The 19,800-nt window shown below is 42.3% G+C and overlaps 2 gene segments (V, D, J or C); one reads left to right on the top strand and one right to left on the bottom strand.

Annotated features, from left to right (window-relative positions):
* Positions 1–554: 554 nt before the first annotated feature.
* Positions 555–1,194, top strand: LOC125104236 (immunoglobulin heavy variable 3-74-like). The segment is given in 3 exon segments: positions 555–667; positions 768–1,094; positions 1,184–1,194. Coding segments are annotated over 3 exon segments (375 nt in total).
* Positions 1,195–17,885: 16,691 nt separating this feature from the next.
* Positions 17,886–18,642, bottom strand: LOC125104560 (immunoglobulin heavy variable 4-59-like). The segment is given in 2 exon segments: positions 17,886–18,493; positions 18,575–18,642. Coding segments are annotated over 2 exon segments (654 nt in total).
* Between the last annotated feature and the right edge of the window lie 1,158 nt (positions 18,643–19,800).

Raw genomic sequence — 19,800 nt, 5'->3', positions numbered from 1 at the left:
AGAGATAGTGAAATGTTAGAGACTTGAAAATAGAACTGCACAAACACTAAATCTCTTTATTTTTTAGAGAAAATGTAAAAGAAGTACAATCATCTTGTCCCCATCACAGGAAGGCCTCCACCTTCCTCATGAACCTGTCCGCTCTGTCCTGCAGGTGATTCAGAGGACAGCAGGTCTGGCAGGGAGGAGCCCAGGCCAATTCCTTGGGCTCACACCCTACACAAGCTCTTGGACACCTCACACAACCTCTATATTTCTGGGTGTACATTCAAAACTCTTTATGGTGTAACATGAAACAAACACCCCAAGATGTGGGTGAATGTGTAAAAGGAGCACCAGAGGCCAAGTGTGTTCTCTGGAAATCATATAATAAATAAAAATCACTTTTCCTAAATCCTGTCAATGCCACAAAGTCACAGCAGTCACACCATCTCTGGTCACTGCCGTCTCCATCAGCTTAGATCCCAAGCTGTATATATAGTCAGAGGACATGCAAATAGGGCCCTTCCTCTGCTGATCAAAACAGACCAGTCTGGACACTGCAGCTGGGAGAGGAGACCCAGCCACAGTATTTCCTTGTGTTTCCATTCACTAATCAGGAAAGAATAGAGAAAACTCACCATGGAGTTTGTGCTTGGCTGGGTTTTCCTTGTTGCTCTTTTAAAAAGTAGTTTACAGAGACTAAGGGACCTTGAGTGTGAGAGTGGATACAAGTGAGAGAGAGTGGGTGTGTGACAGTTTCCTGACAGGATGTCTTGTGTCTGCAGGTGTCGAGTGTGAGGTGCAGCTGGTGGAGTCTGGGGGAGACCTGGTGAAGCCTGGGGGGTCCCTGAGACTCTCCCGTGCAGCCTCTGGGTTCACCTTCAGCATCTACCACATGAACTGGGTCCGCCAGGCTCCAGGGAAGGGGCTGAAGTGGGTCGCATGGATTAATACTGGTGGAAGTAGCACAAGCTACGCAGACTCTGTGAAGGACCGATTCACCATCTCCAGAGACAACGGCAAGAACACACTGTATCTGCAGATGAACAGCCTGAGAGCTGAGGACACAATCCTGTATTATTGTGCAACTGACACAGTGAGGGGACTGCAGTGTGAGCCCAGACACAAACCTCACTGTAGGATGGGATCTGGACCACCGGGGAGTGCACACCACTCACCAGTTCGGTCTTTAAGCCCCAAGAGCAGCTGGAGGATACTGGCAAGTTTCCTGTCAGAGTCTTTGGCACTGATGCCTTCAAGCTTTTTCCCCAAGGGAGTCTCTCTGGACACATGATTCTGTGCTTCCTCTTCAGTCTCTGACTTAGAAATTTGGGACAACAACTATAGCAGCAAGCACAAGATACAGTGTTACTTACACTTGCTTATTCCTACCCCTAAATACCAATGGATCACAAATATCTCCATGTATGTCATCTGAACCTTACAGGAGTCCCAGTTACTCTCTTTGTTCATCTGAGGACCACCCAGCTCAGTGTGCGAATCTTGTCAAAACCAGTGGAAAGTGCATGCTGGATATGAGCCTACAGAAGCATCAACAGTGCAAAGCAAGAGAATTAACAGCCCTGGTACACTCTCAATCTTGAACTATACTCACATTGTCAATGTTAAGGACAATTTTAGGAAAGAAAAGGTAACCTGCACCAGGATGTTGTGTGGATACAGAGTTTGAAGATCACAAACACACACACACAGAAACATATACAAACCCAAGTGAATATAAAAATGTTTTAAATTTGGATGAAACCAGAAGATGGCGGAGAAGTAGCAGGCTGAGACTACTTCGGGTAGCAGGAGATCAGCTAAATAGCTTATCTAAAGATTGCAAACACCTACAAATCCAATGGGAGATTGAAGAGAAGAAGAACAGCAACTCTAGAAACAGAAAATCAACCACTATCTGAAAGGTAGGACTGGCGGAAAAGTGAATCCAAAGCGACGGGAAGATAGACCTCGGGGGGAGGGGCTGGCTCCCGGCGAGCAGCGGAGCAACGGAGCAAAATCAGGACTTTTAAGTCTGTTCCGCTGAGGGACATCGCTCCAGAGGCTTAACTGGGGTGAAGCCCAGGCGGGGTCAGTGCGGCCTCAGGTCCTGCAGGGTCGCAGAAGGATCGGGGGTGTCTGAGTGTCGCAGAGCTTACCGGTATTAGACGGGGAAGCTGGCTACAGAGACAGAGCCGAGGAGAGGCTCTCAGCTCGGGGTTGTCTTGAACCAGTCACAGGCTTGGTCAGCTCGGAGCGCGGCCAGAGGCCAGGGTGACGGGAGTCATTGGGCGCTGTTCTCTGAGGGCGCACTGAGGAGTGGGTCCCAGGGCTCTCAGCTCCTCCAGGCCGGACACCAGGAGGACGCCATCTTCATTCCCATCCTCCAGAACTCTACAGAAAGCGCTCAGGGAACAAAAGCTCCCGAAAGCAAACCCGAGCGGATTACTCAGCTACTCAGCACGGCCCCGGGTAAGGGCGGTGCAACTCCACCTGGGGCAAAGACGCTTGAGAATCACTACAACAGGCCCCCTCCACCAGAAGATCAACGGGAAACCCAGCCAGGACCAAGTTCACCTACCAAGGAGTACAGTTTCAATACCAAGGAGAGCGGCGGAATTCCAGAGGAGAAGAAAGCAAAGCACGGAACTCATGGCTTTCTCCCCATGATTTTTTAGCCTTGCAGTTAATTTAATTTTTTTTCTTTTTCAATTTTTTTTCTTTTTCTCTTCTTCTGCTAAATTTTTTTAACTTTTACTGTTTTCTTTTTTAACGTTTTTTAAATAGTTTATCTAATATATATATATATATGTTTTTTTCCTCTTTTTTTATTTTTTTTAATTTTTTTTTTATTTTTTCAGCATATCAGTATTCATTATTTTTGCACCACACCCAGTGCTCCATGCAATCCGTGCCCTCTACAATACCCACCACCTGGTGCCCCCAACCTCCCACCCCCCACCCCTTCAAAATTCTCAGATCGTTTTTCAGTGTCCATAGTCTCTCACGGTTCACCTCCCCTTCCAATTTCCCTCAACTCCCTTCTCCTCTCCATCTCCCCTTGTCCTCCATGCTATTTGTTATGCTCCACAAATAAGTGAAACCATATGATAATTGACTCTCTCTGCTTGACTTATTTCACTCAGCATAATCTTTTCCAGTCCCGTTCATGTTGCTAAAAAACTTGGGTATTCATTCTTTCTTTTTTTTTTTTTTTAAGCTTTATAAACATATATTTTTGTCCCCAGGGGTACAGGTCTGCAAATCGCCAGGTTTACACGCTTCACAGCATTCACCATACCACATACCTCCCCAATATCCATAACCCCACCCCACTCTCTCAACCCCCTCCACCCATCAACCCTCAGTTTGTTTTGTGAGATTAAGAGTCACTTATGGTTTGTCTCCCTCCCAATCCCATCTTGTTTCATTTACTCTTCTCCTACCCCCTCAACCCCCCAAGTTGCATCTCCTCTCCCTCATATCAGGGAGATCATGTGATAGTTGTCTTTCTCCGATTGACTTATTTCGCTAAGCATGATACCCTCTAGTTCCATCCACGTCGTTGCAAAGGGCAAGATTTCATTTCTTTTGATGGCTGCATAGAATAACATTGTGTATATATACCACATCTTCTTTATCCATTCGTCTGTTGATGGACATCTAGGCTCTTTCCATAGTTTGGCTATTGTAGACATTGCTGCTATAAACATTCGGGTGCACGTGCCCCTTCGGTTCACTACGTTTGTATCTTTAGGGTAAATACCCAGCAGTGCAATTGCAGGGTCATGGGGTACTTCTATTTTCAACATTTTGAGGAACCTCCATGCTGTTTTCCAGAGTGGTTGCACCAGTTTGCATTCCCACCAACAGTGTAGGAGGGTTCCCCTTTCTCCGCATCCTTGCCAGCATCTGTCATTTCCTGACTTGTTCATTTTAGCCATTCTGACTGGTGTGAGGTGATATCTCATGGTGGTTTTGATTTGTATTTCCCTGATGCCCAGTGATATGGAGCACTTTTTCATGTGTCTGTTGGCCATCTGGATGTCTTCTTTGCAGAAATGTCTGTTCATGTCCTCTGCCCATTTCTTGATTGGATTATTTGTTCTTTGGGTGTTGAGTTTGCTAAGTTCTTTATAGATTTTGGACACTAGCCCTTTATCTGATATGTCATTTGCAAATATCTTCTCCCATTCTGTCAGTTGTCTTTTGGTTTTGTTAACTGTTTCCTTTGCTGTGCAAAAGCTTTTGATCTTGATAAAATCCAAAAAGTTCATTTTTGCCCTTGCTTCCCTTGCCTTTGGTGATGTTCCTAGGAAGATGTTGCTGCGGTTGAGGTCGAAGAGGTTGCTGCCTGTGTTCTCCTCGAGGATTTTGATGGATTCCTTTCTCACATTGAGATCCTTCATCGATTTTGAGTCTATTTTCGTGTGTGGTGTAAGGAAGTGATCCAATTTCATTTTTCTGCATGTGGCTGTCCAATTTTCCCAACACCATTTATTGAAGAGGCTGTCTTTGTTCCATTGGACATTCTTTCCTGCTTTGTCGAAGATGAATTGACCATAGAGTTGAGGGTCCATTTCTGGGCTCTCTATTCTGTTCCATTGATCTATGTGTCTGTTTTTGTGCCAGTACCATGCTGTCTTGATGATGACAGCTTTGTAATAGAGCTTGAAGTCCGGAATTGTGATGCCACCAACTTTGGCTTTCTTTTTCAATATTGCTTTGGCTATTCGAGGTCTTTTCTGGATCCATATAAATTTTAGGATTATTTGTTCCATTTCTTTGAAAAAAATGGATGGTACTTTGATAGGAATTGCATTAAATGTGTAGAGTGCTTTAGGTAGCATAGACATTTTCACAATATTTTTTCTTCCAATCCAGGATCATGGAACATTTTTCCATTTCTTTGTGTCTTCCTCAATTTCTTTCATGAGTACTTTATAGTTTTCTGTGTATAGATTCTTAGTCTCTTTGGGTAGGTTTATTCCTAGGTATCTTATAGTTTTGGGTGCAATTGTAAATGGGATGGACTCCTTAATTTCTCTTTCTTCTGTCTTGTTGTTGGTGTAGAGAAATGCAACTGATTTCTGTACATTGATTTTATATCCTGACACTTGACTGAATTCCTGTACAAGTTCTAGCAGTTTTGGAGTGGAGTCTTTTGGGTTTTCCACATATAGTATCATATCATCTGCGAAGAGTGATAGTTTGACTTCTTCTTTGCCCATTTGGATGCCTTTAATTTCCTTCTATTGTCTGATTGCTGAGGCTAGGACTTCTAGTACTATGTTGAATAGCAGTGGTGATAACGGACATCCCTGCCATGTTCCTGACCTTAGCGGAAAAGCTTTCAGTTTCTCTCCATTGAGAATGATATTTGCGGTGGGTTTTTCATAGATGGCTTTGATAATATTGAGGTATGTGCCGTCTATCCCCACACTTTGAAGAGTTTAGATCACGAAGGGATGCTCTACTTTGTCAAATGTTTTTTCAGCATCTATGGAGAGTATCATATGGTTCTTGTTCTTTCTTTTATTAATGTGTTGTATCACATTGATTGACTTGCGGATGTTGAACGAAACTTGCAGCCCTGGAATAAATCCCACTTGGTCGTGGTGAATAATCCTTTTAATGTAATGTTGAATCCTATTGACTAGTATTTTGGCGAGAATTTTTGCATCTGTGTTCATCAAGGATATTGGTCTGTAGTTCTCTTTTTTGTTGGGATCCTTGTGTGGTTTTGGGATCAAGGTGATGCTGGCCTCATAAAATGAGTTTGGAAGTTTTCCTTCTATTTCTATTTTTTGGAACAGTTTCAGGAGAATAGGAATTAGTTCTTCTTTAAATGTTTGGTAGAATTCCCCCGGGAAGCCGTCTGGCCCTGGGCTTTTGTTTGTTTGGAGATTTTTGATGACTGTTTCAATTTCCTTACTGGTTATGGGTCTGTTCAGGCTTTCTATTTCTTCCTGGTTCAGTTGTGGTAGTTTATATGTCTCTAGGAATGCATCCATTTCTTCTAGATTGTCAAATTTGTTGGCGTAGAGTTGCTCATAGTATGTTCTTATAATTGTCTGTATTTCTTTGGTGTTCGTTGTGATCTCTCCTCTTTCATTCACGATTTTATTTATTTGGTTCCTTTCTCTTTTCTTTTTGATAAGTCTGGCCAGGGGTTTATCAATCTTATTAATTCTTTCAAAGAACCAGCTCCTAGTTTCGTTGATTTGTTCTATTATTTTTTTTTTGTTTCTATTTCATTGATTTCTGCTCTGATCTTTATGATTTCTCTTCTCCTGCTGGGTTTAGGGTTTCTTTATTGTTCTTTCCCCAGCTCCTTTAGGTGTAGGGTTAGGTTGTGTACCTGAGACCTTTCTTGTTTCTTGAGAAAGGCTTGTACCGCTATATATTTTCCTCTCAGGACTGCCTTTGTTGTGTCCCACAGATTCTGAACCGTTGTGTTTTCATTATCATTTGTTTCCATAAATTTTTTCAATTCTTCTTTAATTTCCTGGTTGACCCATTCATTCTTTAGAACGATGCTGTTTAGTCTCCATGTATTTGGGTTCTTTCCAAATTTCCTCTTGTGATTGAGTTCTAGCTTTAGAGCATTGTGGTCTGAAAATATGCAGGGAATGATTCCAATCTTTTGATACCGGTTGAGACTTGATTTAGGACCAAGAATGTGATCAATTCTGGAGAACGTTCCATGTGCACTAGAGAAGAATGTGGATTCTGTTGCTTTGGGATGAAATGTTCTGAATATATCTGTGATGTCCATCTGGTCCAGTGTGTCATTTAAGGCCTTGATTTCCTTGTTGATCTTTTGCTTGGATGATCTGTCCATTTCAGTGAGGGGAGTGTTAAAATCCCCTACTATTATTGTTTTCTTGTCGATGTGTTTCTTTGATTTTGTTATTAATTGGTTTATATAGTTGGCTGCTCCCGTGTTAGGGGCATAGATATTTAAAATTGTTAGATCTTCTTGTTGGACAGTTCCTTTGAGTATGATATAGTGTCCTTCCTCATCTCTTATTATAGTCTTTGGCTTAAAATCTAATTGATCTGATATAAGGATTGCCACTCCTGCTTTCTTCTGATGTCCATTAGCATGGTAAATTCTTTTCCACCCCCTCAGTTTAAGCCTGGAGGTGTCTTCGGGTTTAAGATGAGTTTCTTGTAGGCAACATATAGATGGGTTTTGTTTTTTTATCCATTCTGATACCCTGTGTCTTTTGATTGGGGCATTTAGCCCATTAACATTCAGGGTAAGTATTGAGAGATGAATTTAGTGCCATTGTATTGCCTGTAAGGTGACTGTTATTGTATATTGTCTCTGTTTCTTTCTGATCTACTACTTTTAGGGTCTCTCTTTGCTTAGAGGACCCCTTTCAATATTTCCTGTAGAGCTGGTTTGGTATTTGCAAATTCTTTCAGTTTTTGTTTGTCCTGGAAGCTTTTAATCTCTCCTTCTATTTTCAATGATAGCCTAGCTGGATATAGTATTCTTGGCTGCATGTTTTTCTCCTTTAGTGCTCTGAATATATCATGCCAGCTCTTTCTGGCCTGCCATGTCTCTGTGGATAAGTCTGCTGCCAATCTAATATTTTTACCATTGTACGTTACAGACTTCTTTTCCCGGGCTGCTTTCAGGATCTTTTCTTTGTCACTAAGACTTGTAAATCTTACTATTAGGTGCCGGGGTGTGGACCTATTCTTATTGATTTTGAGGGGGGTTCTCTGAACCTCTTGAATTTTGATGCTTGTTCCCTTTGCCATATTGGGGAAATTCTCTCCAATAATTCTCTCCAATATACCTTCTGCTCCCCTCTCCGTTTCCTCTTCTTCTGGAATCCCAATTATTCTAATGTTGTTTCATCTTATGGTGTCACTTATCTCTCGAATTCTCCCCTCGTGGTCCAGTAGCTGTTTGTCCCTCTTTTGCTCAGCTTCTTTATTCTCTGTCATTTGCTCTTCTATATCGCTAATTCTTTCTTCTGCCTCATTTATCCTAGCAGTGAGAGCCTCCATTTTTGATTGCACCTCATTAATAGCTTTTTTGATTTCCACTTGGTTAGATTTTAGTTCTTTTATTTCTCCAGAAAGGACTTTTATATCTCCCGAGAGGGTTGCTTTAATATCTTCCATTCCTTTTTCAAGCCTGGCTACAACCTTGAGAATCGTCATTTGAACTCTATATCTGACATATTACCAATGTCTGTATTGATTAGGTCCCTAGCCTTTGGTACTGCCTCTTGTTCTTTTTTTTTGTTGTGAATTTTTCCGCCTTGTCATTTTGTCCAGATAAGAGTTTATGAAGGAGCAAGTAAAATACTAAAAGGGTGGCAACAACCCCAGGAAAATATGCTTTAGCCAAATCAGAAGAGATCCCACATTGTGAGGGGGGAGAAAGGGGATAAAAAGGGGTTCAAAAAGAAAAAAAAAAGAAACTATTTAAAAAAAGAAAGCCGATAACGAAAAAATATAAAAAGAGGAAAAAAACAGGGAGTCAAGATGGCGGAGAAGTAGAAGGCTGAGAATACTTCGGGTAGCGGAGATCAGCTAAATAGCTTATCTAAAGACTGCAAACACCTACAAATCCAACGGGAGATTGAAGAGAAGAAGAACAGCAATTCTAAAAACAGAAAATCAACCACTATCTGAAAGGTAGGACTGGCGGAGAAGTGAATCCAAAGCGACGGGAAGATAGACCGCGGGGGGAGGGGCCGGCTCCCGGCGAGCGGCAGAGCAACGGAGCAACGGAGCAAAATCAGGACTTTTAAAAGTCTGTTCCGCTGAGGGACATCGCTCCAGAGGCTTAACTGGGGTGAAGCCCAGGCGGGGTCAGCGCGGCCTCAGGTCCCGCAGGGTCGCAGAAGGATCGGGGGTGTCTGAGTGTCACAGAGCTTCCCGGTATTGGAGCGGGGAAGCCGGCTACAGAGACAGTGCCGAGGAGTGACTCTCAGCTCAGGGTCGCCCTGAACCGGTCGCAGGCTCGGTCAGCTCAGAGCGCGGCCAGAGGCCAGGGTGACGGGAGTCATTGGGCGCTGTTCTCTGAGGGCGCACTGAGGAGTGGGGCCCCAGGCTCTCGGCTCCTCTGGGCCGGAGACCGGGAGGCCGCCATCTTCATTCCTGTCATCCGGACTCTACAGAAAGCGCTCAGGGAACAAAAGCTCCCGAAACAAACTCGAGCGAATTACTCAGCGTGACCCTGGGTAAGGGCGGTGCAACTCCGCCTGGGGCAAAGTCGCTTGAGAATCACTACAACAGGACCCTCCCCCAGAAGATCAATGGGAAACCCAGCCAGGACCAAATTCACCTACCAAGCAGTACAGTTTCAATACTAAGGAGAGCGGCGGAATTCGAAGGAGAAGAAAGCAAAGCACGGAACTCATGGCTTTCTCCCCATGATTTTTAGCCTTGCAGTAAATTTAATTTTTTTTCTTTTTCAATTTTTTTTTCTTTTTCACTTCTTCTGCTAAATTTTTTTTAACTTTTACCGTTTTCTTTTTTTAACGTTTTTTAAATAGTTTATCTAATATATATATATATATATATATATATATATATATATATATATTCCTCTTTTTATATTTTTTCTTTATCGGCTTTTTTTTTAAATAGTTTCTTTTTTTTTTCTTTTTGAACCCCTTTTTATCCCCTTTCTCCCCCCTCACAATGTGGGATCTCTTCTGATTTGGCTATAGCATATTTTCCTGGGGTTGTTGCCACCCTTTTAGTATTTTACTTGCTCCTTCATAAACTCTTATCTGGACAAAATGACAAGGCAGAAAAATTCACAACAAAAAAAAAGAACAAGAGGCAGTACCAAAGGCTAGGGACCTAATCAATACAGACATTGGTAATATGTCAGATATAGAGTTCAAATGACGATTCTCAAGGTTGTAGCCAGGCTTGAAAAAGGAATGGAAGATATTAAAGCAACCCTCTCGGGAGATATAAAAGTCCTTTCTGGAGAAATAAAAGAACTAAAATCTAACCAAGTTGAAATCAAAAAAGCTATTAATGAGGTGCAATCAAAAATGGAGGCTCTCACTGCTAGGATAAATGAGGCAGAAGAAAGAATTAGCGATATAGAAGAGCAAATGACAGAGAATAAAGAAGCTGAGCAAAAGAGGGACAAACAGCTACTGGACCACGAGGGGAGAATTCGAGAGATAAGTGACACCATAAGATGAAACAACATTAGAATAATTGGGATTCCAGAAGAAGAGGAAACGGAGAGGGGAGCAGAAGGTATATTGGAGAGAATTATTGGAGAGAATTTCCCCAATATGGCAAAGGGAACAAGCATCAAAATTCAAGAGGTTCAGAGAACCCCCCTCAAAATCAATAAGAATAGGTCCACACCCCGGCACCTAATAGTAAGATTTACAAGTCTTAGTGACAAAGAAAAGATCCTGAAAGCAGCCCGGGAAAAGAAGTCTGTAACGTACAATGGTAAAAATATTAGATTGGCAGCAGACTTATCCACAGAGACATGGCAGGCCAGAAAGAGCTGGCATGATATATTCAGAGCACTAAAGGAGAAAAACATGCAGCCAAGAATACTATATCCAGCTAGGCTATCATTGAAAATAGAAGGAGAGATTAAAAGCTTCCAGGACAAACAAAAACTGAAAGAATTTGCAAATACCAAACCAGCTCTACAGGAAATATTGAAAGGGGTCCTCTAAGCAAAGAGAGACCCTAAAAGTAGTAGATCAGAAAGAAACAGGGACAATATACAATAACAGTCACCTTACAGGCAATACAATGGCACTAAATTCATCTCTCAATACTTACCCTGAATGTTAATGGGCTAAATGCCCCAATCAAAAGACACAGGGTATCAGAATGGATAAAAAAACAAAACCCATCTATATGTTGCCTACAAGAAACTCATCTTAAACCCGAAGACACCTCCAGGCTTAAACTGAGGGGGTGGAAAAGAATTTACCATGCTAATGGACATCAGAAGAAAGCAGGAGTGGCAATCCTTATATCAGATCAATTAGATTTTAAGCCAAAGACTATAATAAGAGATGAGGAAGGACACTATATCATACTCAAAGGAACTGTCCAACAAGAAGATCTAACAATTTTAAATATCTATGCCCCTAACACGGGAGCAGCCAACTATATAAACCAATTAATAACAAAATCAAAGAAACACATCGACAAGAAAACAATAATAGTAGGGGATTTTAACACTCCCCTCACTGAAATGGACAGATCATCCAAGCAAAAGATCAACAAGGAAATCAAGGCCTTAAATGACACACTGGACCAGATGGACATCACAGATATATTCAGAACATTTCATCCCAAAGCAACAGAATCCACATTCTTCTCTAGTGCACATGGAACGTTCTCCAGAATTGATCACATTCTTGGTCCTAAATCAAGTCTCAACCGGTATCAAAAGATTGGAATCATTCCCTGCATATTTTCAGACCACAATGCTCTAAAGCTAGAACTCAATCACAAGAGGAAATTTGGAAAGAACCCAAATACATGGAGACTAAACAGCATCGTTCTAAAGAATGAATGGGTCAACCAGGAAATTAAAGAAGAATTGAAAAAATTTATGGAAACAAATGATAATGAAAACACAACGGTTCAGAATCTGTGGGACACAACAAAGGCAGTCCTGAGAGGAAAATATATAGCGGTACAAGCCTTTCTCAAGAAACAAGAAAGGTCTCAGGTACACAACCTAATCCTACACCTAAAGGAGCTGGAGAAAAACAAGAAAGATACCCTAAACCCAGCAGGAGAAGAGAAATCATAAAGATCAGAGCAGAAATCAATGAAATAGAAACCAAAAAATAAAAAACAATAGAACAAATCAACGAAACTAGGAGCTGGTTCGTTGAAAGAATTAATAAGATCGATAAACCCCTGGCCAGACTCATCAAAAAGAAAAGAGAAAGGACCCAAATAAATAAAATGATGAATGAAAGAGGAGAGATCACAACGAACACGAAAGAAATACAGACAATTATAAGAACATACTATGAGCAACTCTATGCCAACAAATTTGACAATCTGGAAGAAATGGGTGCATTCCTAGAGACATATAAACTACCACAACTGAACCAGGAAGAAATGGAAAGCCTGAACAGACCCATCACCAGTAAGGAGATTGAAACAGTCATCAAAAATCTCCAAACAAACAAAAGCCCAGGGACAGACGGCTTCCCGGGGGAATTCTACCAAACATTTAAAGAAGAACTAATTCCTATTCTCCTGAAACTGTTCCAAAAAATAGAAATAGAAGGAAAACTTCCAAACTCATTTTATGAGGCCAGCATCACCTTGATCCCAAAACCAGACAAGGATCCCAACAAAAACGAGAACTACAGACCAATATCCTTGATGAACACAGATGCAAAAATTCTCGCCAAAATACTAGTCAATAGGATTCAACAGTACATTAAAAGGGTAATTCACCACGACCAAGTGGGATTTATTCCAGGGCTGCAAGTTTCGTTCAACATCCGCAAATCAATCAATGTGATACAACACATTAATAAAAGAAAGAACAAGAACCATATGATACTCTCCATAGATGCTGAGAAAGCATTTGACAAAGTACAGCATCCCTTCCTGATCAAAGCTCTTCAAAGTGTAGGGATAGACGGCACATACCTCAATATTATCAAAGCCATCTATGAAAAACCCACCGCAAATATCATTCTCAATGGAGAAAAACTGAAAGTTTTTCCGCTAAGGTCAGGAACACGGCAGGGATGTCCGTTATCTCCACTGCTATTCAACATAGTACTAGAAGTCCTAGCCTCAGCAATCAGACAATAGAAGGAAATTAAAGGCATCCAAATGGGCAAAGAAGAAGTCAAACTATCACTCTTCGCAGATGATATGATACTATATGTGGAAAACCCAAAAGACTCCACTCCAAAACTGCTAGAACTTGTACAGGAATTCAGTCAAGTGTCAGGATATAAAATCAATGCACAGAAATCAGTTGCATTTCTCTACACCAACAACAAGACAGAAGAAAGAGAAATTAAGGAGTCCATCCCATTTACAATTGCACCCAAAAGTATAAGATACCTAGGAATAAACCTAACCAAAGAGACTAAGAATCTATACACAGAAAACTATAAAGTACTCATGAAGGAAATTGAGGGAGACCCAAAAAATGGAAAAATGTTCCATGATCCTGGATTGGAAGAATAAATATTGTGAAAATGTCTATGCTACCTAAAGCAATCTACACATTTAATGCAATTCCTATCCAAGTACCATCCATTTTTTTCAAAGAAATGGAACAAATAATCATAAAATTCATATGGAACCAGAAAAGACCTCGAATAGCCAAAGGAATATTGAAAAAGAAAGCCAAAGTTGGTGGCATCACAATTCCGGACGTCAAGCTCTATTACAAAGCTGTCATCATCAAGACAGCATGGTACTGGCACAAAAACAGACACATAGATCAATGGAACAGAATAAAGTTCCCAGAAATAGACTCTCAACTCTATGGTCAACTCATCTTCGACAAAGCAGGAAAGAATGTCCAATGGAAAAAAGACAGCCTCTTCAATAAATGGTGTTGGGAAAATTGGACATCCACATGCAGAAAAATGAAATTGGATCACTTCCTTACACCACACACGAAAATAGACTCAAAATGGATGAAGGATCTCAATGTGAGAAAGGAATCCATCAAAATACTTGAGGAGAACACAGGCAGCAACCTCTTTGACCTCAACCACAGCAACATCTTCCTAGGAACATCACCAAAGGCAAGGGAAGCAAGGGCAAAAATGAACTTTTTGGATTGTATCAAGATCAAAAGCTTTTGCACAGCAAAGGAAACAGTTAACAAAACCAAAAGACAACTGACAGAATGGGAGAAGATATTTGCAAATGACATATCAGATAAAGGGCTAGTGTCCAAAATCTATAAAGAACTTAGCAAACTCAACACCCAAAGAACAAATAATCCAATCAAGAAATGGGCAGAGGACATGAACAGACATTTCTGCAAAGAAGACATCCAGATGGCCACAGACACATGAAAAAGTGCTCCATATCACTTGGGCATCAGGGAAATACAAATCAAAACCACCATGAGATATCACCTCACACCTGTCAGAATGGCTAAAATGAACAAGTCAGGAAATGACAGATGCTGGCGAGGATGCGGAGAAAGGGGAACCCTCCTACACTGTTGGTGGGAATGCAAGCTGGTGCAATCACTCTGGAAAACAGCATGGAGGTTCCTCAAAATGTTGAAAATAGAACTACCCTATGACCCTGCAATTGCACTGCTGGGTATTTACCCTAAAGATACAAATGTAGTGATCCGAAGGGGCCCTTGCACCCGAATGTTTATAGCAGCAATGTCTACAATAGCCAAACTATGGAAAGAACCTAGATGTCCATCAACAGACGAATGGATAAAGAAGATGTGGTATATATACACAATGGAATACTATGCAGCCATCAAAAGAAATGAAATCTTGCCATTTGCAACGACGTGGATGGAACTAGAGGGTATCATGCTTAGCGAAATAAGTCAATCGGAGAAAGACAATTATCATATGATCTCCCTGTTATGAGGGAGAGGAGATGCAACATGTGGGGTTAAGGGGGTAGGGGAAGAATAAATGTAACAAGATGGGATTGGGAGGGATACAAAAAATAAATGACTCTTAATCTCATAAAACAAACTAGGGTTGATGGGGGGAGGGGGGTTGGGAGAGGGGGGGTGGGGTTATGGATATTGGGGAGGGTATGTGCTATGGTGAGTGCTTTGAAGTGTGTAAACCTGGCGATTCACAGAACTGTACCCCTGGGGATAAAATATATGTTTATAAAAAAATAAAATTAAAAAAATATAAATAAATAAAGTTAAAACAGACACATAGACCAGTGGAACAGAATAGAGAGCCCAGATATGGACCCTCAACTCTATGGTCAAATAATGTTCGACAAAACTGGAAAAAATATACAGTGGACAAAAGAGAGTCTCTACAATAAATGGTGCTGGGAAAACTGGACAGCTATATGTAGAAGAATGAAACTCGACCATTCTCTTACACCGTACACAAAGATGAACTCAAAATGGATAAAAGACCTCAACGTGAGACAGGAATCCTTCAGAATCCTAGAGGAGAACATAGGCAGTAACCTCTTCGATATCAGTCACAACAACTTCTTTCAAGACATGTCTCTAAAGGTAAAGGAACCAAAAGCAAAAATAAACTTTTGGGACTTCATCAAAATCAAAAGCTTCTGCACAGCAAAGGAAACAGTCAAGAAAACAAAGAGGCAACCCACGGAATGGGAGAAGATATTTGCAAATGACAGTACAGACAAAAGATTGATATCCAGGATCTATAAAGAACTCCTCAAACTCAACACACACAAAACAGATAATCATATCAAAAAATGGGCAGAGGATATGAACAGACCCTTCTCCAATGAAGACATACACATGGCTATCAGACACATGAAAAAATGTTCATCATCATTAGCCATCAGGGAGATTCAAATCAAAACCACATTGAGATACCACCTTACACCCATTAGAATGGCGAAATAAGCAAGACAGGAAACAACATGTGTTGGAGGGGATGTGGAGAATTGGGAACCCTCTTACACTGTTGGTTGGAATGCAAGTTGGTGCAGCCACTTTGGAGAACAGTGTGGAGATTCCTCCAGGAATCACTGGTTTTAATAATGGACAGCTCTGAAGGCAGCAGTTGGAAGCACCAGCTGGAGGAAAATCTGAAAGAGCAGAAAGAAGCCACCTGCTTCAGTCCTCATCCCTACACCTTCTTGACCCTGCAATTGTACTACTGGGTATTTAACCCAAAGATACAGATGTAGTGAAAGGAATGGTCATCTGTATCCCAATGTTTATAGCAGCAATGGCCACGGTCGCCAAACTGTGGAAAGAACCACGATGCCCTTCAATGGACGAATGGATAAGGAAGATGTGGTCCATATACACTATGGAGTATTATGCCTCCAACAGAAAGGATGAACATCCAACTTTTGTATCAACAAGGGAGGGACTGGAAGAGATTATGCTGAGTGAAATAAGTCAAGCAGAAAGAGTCAATTATCATATGGTTTCATTTGTTTGTGGAGCATAACAAATAGCATGGAGGACATGGGGAGATGGAGAGGAGAAGGGAGTTGAGGGAAATTGGAAGGCGAGATGAACCATGAGAGACTATGCACTCTGAAAAACATCCTAAGGGTTTTGAAGAGGCAGGGGGGGTGGGAAATTGGGGGAGCCAGGTGGTGGGTATTATGGAGGGCACATATTCAATGGAGCACTGGGTGTGGTGCATAAACAATGAATTCTGTTAGGCTGAAAAGAAATTTAAAAAATCACACACACAAAAAAAGGATTGCATATAAACAACATGATAAAGGATAAACAAGTAATGTGTGTGCCTTGAGGGTTTCCAGTAATGAGCATGTAAGGGGGATCCTACCCTCGTGATCAGATGGCGAGTCACAGAAACCTACAACCTGGGTTTGATATTGGGGACACGGGGTAACAACGTTATGTACACTGACTGAGCTGCGCAGCTCATGGCAATAGGCATAACACAACTCTGTAAAATGATGGTAAGACTCAAATCCCATCAGTTACCATCGCCACAAACTCTGAAAATGCCAGAAAAAATAAGTGGGTTCATGCGTCACTAATGTCTCTGTGTGTTCCAGCTGGTGTAACAATGTACACAAACTGGGTGATTTTAAACATTAGACACAAATTTCTCACAGTTCTGGAGTCTGGGAAGTGCCATGTGAAGGTGCAGGCAGATTTGGTGTCTGGAGAGAACCTACGTCCTAGGCGATCCTTTCCCTGTAAACTCACATGGGGCAGAGGGGCGGAAAGCTTTCCCAGTCCTGGTGTATAAGAGCCCTAATCCCATTATGAGACTGCACGCTCCTGACCTAAGTGCTTCCCTAAGTCCCCGCCCACTCATTCAATTAAATTGGTGTTAGGTTTCAATGTAGTGATGGTAGAAATTCAACACATTGAGCTGATATCAGTAACTGAAGGATCAATTAGTTATTCCCTGCAGGTGGAAGACTCCTCCCAACCAGCACTTCAGCCTGAGCATTCTCATGGATCCTGCTGAAGCTTCTAGTCTTTGTGTGCACACAGGGTTCACAAGACCATCAGAACTTGCTTGTGACCTTGAGAAATGGACAGCTTTCACCTGAGGCACTGGGTAAGACCCTTGTCCTCTACTCATAGCCTTCTTATTATTGTCTGATTATATATTATCATTCATATTTTCAAGGGACTCAGATGGTCTTCTACACCTATTTATCACTTATATTTCTTTTCACTCCTTTTTGTAGTTGTTGCATGGAATTAGTCATGCTGGGAGGCATCCCCTGAAATCAACAGACACTTCGATGATGAAGGTGATTAACATTTCATAATCTCTTGTAAGTGTGTATCGTATCATCTGATTCACCAACTGTACCAAGCGTGTTTAAGGTCCTCTGCCTCTGGATGGTGTCAGCTAAATAGATTCTGTGAGCATGTGCTCCACACTATGACCCCCCACACTGGGGCCATTCTTCTCTGGCTTTGGCTTCATGGTGGCCCTGTACATGATGTCCAGCATGAACTTGATGATGCTGGCTCACAGCTTGTACACTGGGCTGTGTGATGCTGTGTTGTTGAGTCCAGCTGAAACTTTTGCAGACTTAGCAGATTTACATCAGAATGTCCGTAATTGTCATTGAGGGAGAAGATTCATCAAGTGTAAGTGACTTCCTGTCTTTTGTGCATGTACATACAGTTTTCTCCTATTATAGGCAACGTCTCTATTCACAGATGTAAGAAATAAGAACAAGTCACAATTCTAGAAAGTCTCATTGGGGAAACTGGTTTATGGAAAGGAAACCCCAAACTGTGCCAGGAAATACGCATTTAATCTCCACCTGCACCTGCTTCTGGTGCAGAAAATGTATTGGTGGGTCTTGAGCGCCCCATGGTGACCTGAGTACCACTTCTGTCCTGAGCGCTCCTTGTCTCTTGAGCTCCAGAAAGTGATCTGAGTTTCCCCTGGTGATCTGAGAGCTCCTTGGTGTCCTGAACACCCCCTGGTGGATTCTGGGGCCACCTGCAGCCCCGCCCCTCCTGTGTCCCTGCAGGGAGGTTTGTGTCTGGGCTCACACTGATGTCTCCTCAGTGTGCCTCTAGCACAGTAATACACGGCTGTGTCCTCGGTAGTCACAGAACTCAGCTGCAGGGAGAACTGGTTCTTGGATGTGTCAGCAGTGATGGAGATGCGGCCCTGGAAAGCCGGGTTATAGCTTGTACTACCTGTCCAGTAGCCCATCCACTCCAGTGCTCTCCCAGGGCGCTGGCGGATCCAGTTCCAATAGTAACTGCTGGTGACAGAGCCCCCGGAGACAACACATGTGAGAGAGAGTGTCTGTGAGGGCATCACCAGTCCTGGGCCTGACTCCTGAAGTGTAAGTTGAGATAGGACACCTGGGGACAAGGAGAGTCATGGTGAGTCTGTCCCATCCCACAGAAAGGCCACCGTCTATCCCAGAGCCCCCAGATCCTCACCCAGGGGAGCTGCCAGAAGGCAGAGGAGGGACCAAAGCAGCTGCATGGTTGCCTGCAGGATGGAGACCCAGCACGTTGACCTCTGCCTGTGATGTCTATTTCTTCTGGGAGCACCCCAGGTGATTTGCATGTGGGTCCCCACGGAGGAGGGGAGGCATTAAAAGATCCTGAACGCTGGTGACAGTCACCAGTTCTTGGTGTCCCCATGTTGGTGGTGTGAGGGCCCAGTGAGCCTGGTCCTAGCGATCTAGGCTCCAGTCCTGCCTGAACTGTCCTCTAGCACCAGTTGCTTGAGAGGGTTTGGCTGGAGCTTATGAACGTTTGAAACCTTTAGAATGTTCTCTTGTATTCCATTACCAGGCTGTCCAACAGTGGGCTGCAGTTCAACCTGCAGAATTACCTGTTCACAAACCTGGAGGACAGGCAGTTGTCCAGACTCCAGACCCTGACTGCCCAGTTTGGGTCATTTGCTCCCACAAATCAGATATGGGGTCCCAGATGATGGCAGTGGATGCGATCTCCAGTTTCCATCTACAAAAGGGATGTTTGGAACTATACTCCAGCATTGACATAAGGAAACAAGCTCCTCCGTGTGGAGGGCAAGGCTGAGATATTGGATGTTATGTGGATATTCTTTACTTTAAAAAAAAAACTTTATTTAAATACAATTAGCCAAGTAAAGTACATTATTAGTCAGATGTAGTGTTCAGTAATTCATCATTGTGTACAAGATCCAGTGCTCATCACATCATGTGACCTCCTCAATGCCCACCACCCAGTTACCCCATTGCCCCCAACCACTTCCCTTTCATAACCCTAAGTTTGTTTCCTATAGTTCAGTGTATTTCATGGTTTGTCTTCCTGTCTCAGGACATCCCATTCAGCTTTCCCTCCCTTCCCCTATGATCCTCTACTTCTTACATTCCACATATGCTTGAAGCATATGATAATTGTCTTTCTTTGATTGACTCATTTCAGTCAGCGTAATACCTTCTAGTTGCATCCATGGAACAGAAATCTGTATATACAACTGAGGCATTATTGACCACGACATATGAGTCTAATGAGGTATTATGTGTTGTTAACTGAATTCAAACAAACAAAAACGCACCTAAAATCCAACCCACATGGTCCATTCCCCACCCTGAGCACAGATGGTTCTAGGGAGGAACCCATTAATATGAGCTGGGAAGGGAAGCTCTGGTGTTCCTTTTCCACACAATCTG

The sequence above is a fragment of the Lutra lutra genome, chromosome 7, assembly GCF_902655055.1.
Source record: "Lutra lutra chromosome 7, mLutLut1.2, whole genome shotgun sequence".
Lineage (NCBI taxonomy): Eukaryota > Metazoa > Chordata > Mammalia > Carnivora > Mustelidae > Lutra > Lutra lutra.
This window is presented reverse-complemented; position numbering and strand designations above follow the sequence as displayed.